Below are 7,677 nucleotides of genomic sequence, written 5' to 3'. Positions count from 1 at the left end.
AAATTGTACACCTGATGCCCATTATCCACCTGCTCTCTGACTTCTGTTACCATGACTTCAGCAGTAGTTTAGTATAAATAAAAATATGCTAGCTCTGTTTAGTGCCGGGCCCTAAAATCTCCTAGCTTCGATACCTTCCCATTCCACTCCAGCACTGAACAATATGATTTAGACTTGGAAGTCTGACTATGGAGTCAGATAGTAAGAAATCAGGGTTTTAGATACCGGAAATGATCACTTCAATGCATCACCAAACCATGCATCAACAAGCTCAGTTACAAAAGGTTCTTGAGGAACAAAGTTGAAATAGGCATCATCATTGAGATACTGCAGACCTATCTGTACTGATAGTTGATTTGTCAGGTAACATGGATGTTTCTCAGTTTCCTCAACCATTAAACAAAAGGCAGAATGAGATTATCTTGAAGGTCACTTCCTGCTTTGAAATACTATTTCCCTAAACAGTTTGGAGAAAATTACAAAATGCATCCTTATAGTTCTTGATAAGCCCAAACAACATACCAGGATATCACAGGACCAGAAAACAAAAGCATTCCCTTGTAGACCAGTCTCTGTGCAAAGTAGGAAGAAATGGGTGGGGGGATGCCCCCCATGTACTAATCCAAAAGCACCATATACTTGTGGAACTCCTCCATTTCAAGCAGCATGTTCAAGAAACATTGTTGGAGACCTACTACGTGCGAGGCACTGTTTACGTTGTTACTTTTCGGTTAAAAAATTATCACTACTTTGCCAGCAATCTTTTTAACCTGAACTAGCGAATACCGCTTTGGGTGGGCAGAAAAATCAAAACCAAGGTCAAGGGAGACAGTCTCCAAACAGAACAAAAATAAAACGCTTGTGATATCATTAGAGGAAAAAAAGCCAACATAATTGCACAAAGATCAAAGGCAAAAGAAAGAGAAACATGTTTGGTTAATACTGGGCTTTTGAGCATTTCTTGTGCTCGCGAGGCCCGTCTATCCATCCACACCACACTTCGTAACCATGCTATTCTAAACCGATGACAAGTCCAGCCTCGGCGCGGACAGGCGCAAAGCGCAGATCCCACAATCCAGATCCCGCTGCCAAGTCTCTCCTCTGGGAAGGAAGGAGGCGTTTCCCTTTGGGCAACTGTAAAATAAAGCAGCCTCTCTAATCTCTTCCTCCAGTAAGAACGAAATGTCGGTCCAAATAAATGAATACATAAATAACTGCAGGAAGGGAAAGAGGTGGAAAGAGGGGAAGGGAAGCTCTTTTCCTTTCTTTTCAAATTTCCCGCACCCCTTCTCCTCCCCGCCTCCCCACGCCGTCCCGGCTTTTGCTGCAGCTCGGGAGACCCGTAACGCGCGCTACTGGGCGGTCGGGTAGAGGGTCTTTAGAAAGTAGGCGGGACTGGCCAGATGAATAATTCGGTGTCCGATTTTTCCTGCCTTGGTGGCAGTTCCTCCTCCGCTTCGTTACTCGATTGCACACGCGGCCCAGCCCTCGGCCCTCGATTGCTCCGGCCTATCACCCTGGGATGCCGCCTGCCGCCGCCGCGGCTGCCGGGCTTGTGGGATCGGTGGCGGAGCCGGAGCCGGAGCCCGAGCCGCGGCGGGAGCCGTGGCCTGAGAGTTAGGGGGGCGGGCCGGATCATTCCTGGGGTGGGGGCCGAGGACTGGCGGGCGAGAACCCGGGGCCACCGCCCCCCTTCCCTGAGGGAGCGGACACTCCGAAGCTCTGAGGCGACGGCGGCGGCGGCGGGAGCCGGTCAGAGGGGGCGGCCCCTGGCGGCGACGCCCCCAGCCCTGCCCTGCCCGGCCCCACTCCATCCCCCGCTCCAAGCTCCCGCCGGGTCTGGCTGCTAGAGACGCCGGCGGGGGTTGAGGAAGGCGGCTCCGCGGGGGCAGGCGGGTGAGCCGCCCCTCCCGGGTCCTTCCACGTCCCCTCCCGGGAGGGACCCACACCTGAGCCCGGACCCACCCCCGGCCGGGGCCACGCTGGATCCGCCTCCCGGCCTGGGTCCCGCCCGCCGGCTGCAGGTGGGCTGCAGCGCCCGAGCCGCGGGCAGTGGGCGGCGGGGAAGGAGGTGAGCCGCGTTGGTGCCGGCTGCGGCTCCGGTCCTTGCCCCCGCCGCTGCGGTCTCCTCCTCCCCTTCCCGGAGGCAGGGCGCGGACTTGCGCGCCGGCCCCACCGCCGCCTTGTCCCTCCGGGGCACCATGGAGCTCTCCCCGTCGTCCGGAGGAGCCGCGGAGGCGCTGTCCTGGCCGGAGATGTTCCCAGGACTGGAGTCTGACTCGCCGCTACCCCCGGAGGAGCTGGAAGCAGTTGTCCCAGTCGGTGGGGCCGTGGCTGGTGGCATGTTGGATCGGATCCTTCTGGAGTCCGTGTGCCAGCAACAGAGCTGGGTGCGGGTGTACGGTAAGGACCACAGGCCATCCTAGAGGCTGGTGTTTTTGCTCTGGCTGAAATTCATCCCTAGTCTCAAGTCCTGTTCTCAGTCCCCATCCTTCCTGGGTCAGTTTCCCACTTTGCTTTTTGTTCTGGCGTGCGTTTCTGACAAGTTTCTCCAGACTAGCGCTTGAGCCGAGAGATGTCACGGTCTTTGGACCTTTTCAAACACCTGCAGGAAGTTTAAGGCAGAGTTGAGCCATGCAGACTTCATAATTAGGTGCTAACTTCGAGGGAACTGTCAACCAATTTCAAGGAGGTCTGATGGAACACGCCATGAAATTCAGCGAACAGAGTTTCTTTTCTTTTTCTTGAGTGAGGCAAGGCTGGAAACCCAAGATACTATGAAATAGCTTAGCAGTGGATAAGATAATAAAATAAAATAGAATAACAAAAAATATTTATTTGGTGGGAACAGACTAATCTATAACCTCTTTCTGAACCTCATTCCCCCAAAGGCAACCACTTAGTCCAAGGGGTGTGGATTATGTCAGATTGCACTATTGTTTCTGGTTCTCTTTGTAAAGGGACTGGGTTGCTACTCAGCAAGTTAAAAGTGATGAACACACTAAAACTTTCACTTTCTGCATTCCTAGTAACCACCTCTTTAATTAAAACTGAATGATGAGATTCTATTAGGGTGAGCCTTGTGGCAGCATTAAACCCATGCTGGTTTGGAAAACTCATAGCCCAAGGATTTATAGCCTGGAATTCAGGACTGAGCTGTGGCTTTGCAAAATATTAAAACGTCAAGATGTTTATCACTTAGCTCACGTGAACACAAGACGTTAGTGATGTGGCTGAATATAAGAGGGCAAATTTGAAGCACCTGGGATCAAAGACAAGGTTAAGATGTTATCCTCCAGTCATGTGCAATCTAAGCCTGTAGTGATCACGTACATTATGCTTTTTTTCTTCATCCTTCAGAAGAGGGTATATTTTTACTATTCAGGAGTCATCAAGATTTAGAAATTATATCTCTATAGATAGATAGTTCATTTCAAGTCCATCACTATCAGAAAGATGACAGAACAAGGAATCCACAGATTTGAGGTTTTGTCTTGGTTCTGACAGTAAAGTGGCTATGTGATTTGGGATCACTTTTTTTTTTTAACCTCTGATTCTTCATCTGTAAAATGAATGAATTGGATTAAATAATCTCTTATTTATTTATTTATTTGTCAGAGAGAGAGGAGCGAGAGTGAGCACAAGCAGACAGAGTGGTAGGCAGAGACAGAGGGAGAAGCAGGCTCCCGGCCGAGCAAGGAGCCCGATGTGGGACTCGATCCCAGGACGCTAAGATCATGACCTGAGCCGAAGGCAGCCGCTTAACCAGCTGAGCTACCCAGGTGTCCCTGGATTAAATAATCTCTTAATGGCTCTTTCAGTTCTAAAAATCCTATAGGTTTTATAACGAGTTCTTAAGGATTTATATATGTACCACTTTATATTTTGCTTGATGTTTATATATGGTTTTTTATGTTATTCTAAGTACCCGAAAGAATTAAAGCAAAGAAGTTGGAGATGATGCAAGGTCACCCAATTCATTCTCAGCAAATTAAAAACTTTAGTGCCTGATTTTCCATCCACCTGCTGGTCCCACTTATCTGATAGCTTATAGGAAAGGTTGATGAGAACCTGCAAATAAGCTTGAATTAGAGTATACTGTAGTTACATTTCCCCATCGTATCCTCCTCTTTATCCTTACGTACTTCTTTGGCACATTGTTTTTTACATACAGTTAGAGATAGGGCTATGTTATTGCAAGAATATATGATAATTTGGTATTTCAGTGTCCAAAACTGTTTTGTCTGTGTAATCCAGACCTAGCACAAATTATTGTTTTTGCTTGAAACCCATAAAAATATGTGCATGTTTTTGTCCATTTTTAGGGGTAGATTTGTGGGAGGGGGATGTGTGTATATACACACACAAAAAATGTGGATATTCTTAAATCTGTATGGGTAAGTATACATACATATATTCTCTACTCATACGGACGGTGTGTTTCAGTGTCAAGTTGCAGACTTTCCAGTGCATTGTAACTTTTTTGTCTTCCCTATCAATAACCAGATGTTGTTTTTATTTACTGTTTAGTTCTGCTACTTTCCTTCCTCTAAGGAAGCTCATCCTGGATACTACTTTGTTGTCTTCAGTTTGATGTAAAAATTCCAAAGCTATCTGAATGATTCTTGACTTTTATGTGTCCTTAGCTAGTTTTTAAGTTGCCTATTGCATAATTCTTTGAAAAGCTTTGAAGTAAAAATAATTGAATATAGAAAATCAGTTTGGAAAACACTAGTTCATTTTTTTTTCCTTATTGTTTGTTTTGTGTGTTCAATTTCTGATTGTTTTGGAATGTTTAGGTTCTTCTGCACAATTTAAGCCAACTTTTATGAGTGTAGTCTAATGTTTTTAAAAGAAATTCAGAAACTGGGAACCTAGAGTATACAACTGGGAATTGAGAACTGGGGTTTTCATTCTCTCTTTGCCACAAATTAGTTGCCTAACTTTGGCTAAGTAATTTTAACTCTGTGGCGCTAGGTTTCTACATAAATGGAGAATCTGGACTAATTGGTATCTGTGGTCCATTTTAACTGTGGAGTTGTCTGATTCTGTGGCCTGCCCTATTATTTCACCTATAACTTGGCCTACCAATTCCAGGCTGACTCTTGGGGATAGGCAAGCCCTTAATGAGTTTAAATCATGATTGTCAGGGGCTTCTGGGGAGCACTTTTATCAAAAGGTCAGTGAACTTAGTTGTGAAAGCAGGAATGTTAAGGGCAGATGTATATTTGTTTGGAATGTTTTGACAAGATAGGAAGGTGGGGGAAATGGGGATCTTGTTCAGGTAAAGCTTATTCAGTTTTAACTACTAGCCTGAAATAGGCATGTGGATTTAAAAGGGTACAAAGTAAGGAGCTGTATTAAGTGCTCCTGGCTTCTGGCCATGATTCAAATCCTCTACCATATACTTATGTTTGAAATCAACTTGCAAACAAATGTCAGTAACAACCCCTCCCCTCAATCTGAATGCCTTAACAGAAACTTTGGGAAATAATATTTTATTAGTTTGCCTCACGAAATTCGAAGACTAGGCCCTGTTTTGAGCTTGTTATTGATTATTTTGTTGATAATACATATATTCAGAGTTCTGTGTATTGCCAGGATTGGAAAACTTTTTCTGGAATTTGTCAGAGCTTTATAATAGTTAGATGTATATTTAAAACACAAATGCCTATCTTTGAGACATAGCTAAGGAGAAAATATGCTGCCCTATGCTTCATTTTCTTTTAGTTGTAAAATGCTTCATTTGTTTTATTACAGTTTTATTTTTTTATTTTTTTTTTTTTTAAAGATTTTATTTATTTATTTGACAGAGAGAAATTACAAGTACACTGAGAGGCAGGCAGAGAGAGAGAGAGAGAAGGAAGCAGGCTCCCTGCTAAGCAGAGAGCCCGATGTGGGACTCGATCCCAGGACCCTGAGATCATGACCTGAGTCGAAGGCAGCGGCTTAACCCACTGAGCCACCCAGGCGCCCCAATTTATTACAGTTTTATAATAAGCCGTGCCCATGCCCTGTCAAGACTATAAAATGTTTGATACCAGGAAGTCTGTCTTGTTTGTCTTTGTATTCCTGTCTTGCCATCCCCTTCATTGTCACCGTGTCTAGCAGATTGGTACCTTGCTCATAGTGTCTGTTGAATGTTGAGCCATGTGTCCTTTGACCATCCAGATCTCAACCTGACTGATTGTATGGGTGGCAGAGTAGCTTAAACAATGGCATGCCACAAACAGCTAAATATGGATGCAGAATCCAAGAGCATCAAATGCAGAACATTTTTCAGATATTTATAGCCTCAAAGCAAAGTCAATTGGCTGAAAAAGCACAGCCGCCTAGCAAAAGGAAACGGGAGCGGCAAAGCCAGCCTCACTGTCTGTGCTTTCTGGTAAACAATGAGAACATTAAAATTAACTACTTTACCATGAATGGATGGCGAGTGCAGGACACTGGGAGAAATTGAAGATACCGGTCTCTGGTGGCGATTGCATTGGAGCTTTGCACCCATCAGCACAACAGGTCTACAAGTGTATGCACAGATGTACCCTCAGATAGATAGAAGAGGAAATAGTTATCACACTAAAGTTCTCAACAAGAAATCATATGGTTTTGATTTTAATAGTGTAAGTAGGACTTATCTAAAATATTCACTTAATAAAATAAATAACATCAGCATTATTGCTTACCATTAAGCTAGTATATAGCTTATTGTTTATTGACTGATAGGGATCTGCTGGAAATTTTCTAAAGGCTGGTACTATTTCAGTAAGCAGAACAGAGAAAGAATTAATCATACTGCATCATATACCATATAATTCTGGAAATGTGACAATGAGAATTTGGTAAGAATTTCTCATGAACTCGATATGAGTTGATGGGGAACAGTTTTCCTTGTTTGTAGTAGATAGTTTTGCTTATGTTTCATGAATTAGGACAAAGAATAAGATATGTTTCATTGCATTTTTAGAGAATATGTCTTTATATTTACCTAAAACATTGTAACCAGTAACAAGTCCAGAAAGTTGTTTTGTTTTGGTCCAGTATGAATTAGATAGCACCAATTCACTGGCCTTATAAGGAATGTTCTTAACATAATTAACTTTGAATATTCTCAGTGAATCACTCATTCTTACATATCTTAAATATGAACTCCATGCTTGACTCTTTTTGTGTGTTAGTGTGTGGTGAATGAAATTGTTCAACCAAGTTTTGTCTGCTCTAGCTGATTGCTTTAAGAATATCAGTGAATGTGTACCGAGTACATCCCAAAACATGTTAAGTTCATGTTAACTTAAGTGTTTTAATTTCCCCAAATACTATTAATTGAACTTCTATAATGACTATTAATATTTTAACAATTCTTGAGTTCAGTACTTAGGATATGACATTAGCTTTGAAGGCTGATATGTTAATTCCCAATATATTTTATGTATATTAGGCATAGACAGTTGTTCACTGGAACAAGAGAGAATTATCAAGAATGCCTAGGAATATACTGTTTATTTTAAATTACATTAATTTCATATAGCCCCCCTTTTTTCCTTTGAGAGAAAGTTTGTATATCTCATTTAAATTTTGTGTTCTGTTAGTGTTAGAGATATCAACAATTTCCTTTATCATATCTTAGTATTTTTGTACCCTCTGTCATGTTGGTTTGTTGCTATGCTATTTCATTTTCAA

At 43.1% G+C, this 7,677-nt stretch overlaps 1 protein-coding gene across 4 annotated transcripts in view; it reads left to right on the top strand.

Annotated features, from left to right (window-relative positions):
* Window positions 1-2,201: 2,201 nt before the first annotated feature.
* RASAL2 (RAS protein activator like 2) overlaps window positions 2,202-7,677 on the top strand; it is a gene marked incomplete at its 5' end in the record, with an annotated part of 358,965 nt that continues 353,489 nt past the window's right edge. For all 4 annotated transcript variants that reach the window (XM_082704136.1, XM_082704135.1, XM_082704134.1 and 1 more), the window contains one exon: window positions 2,202-2,403. In XM_082704136.1, coding sequence (XP_082560262.1) covers window positions 2,202-2,403 — 202 coding nt within the window. The remainder of the gene's footprint in view (window positions 2,404-7,677) is intronic.

This window comes from Mustela nivalis (genome assembly GCF_964662115.1).
Source record: "Mustela nivalis genome assembly, chromosome: 16".
NCBI lineage: Eukaryota > Metazoa > Chordata > Mammalia > Carnivora > Mustelidae > Mustela > Mustela nivalis.
This window is presented reverse-complemented; position numbering and strand designations above follow the sequence as displayed.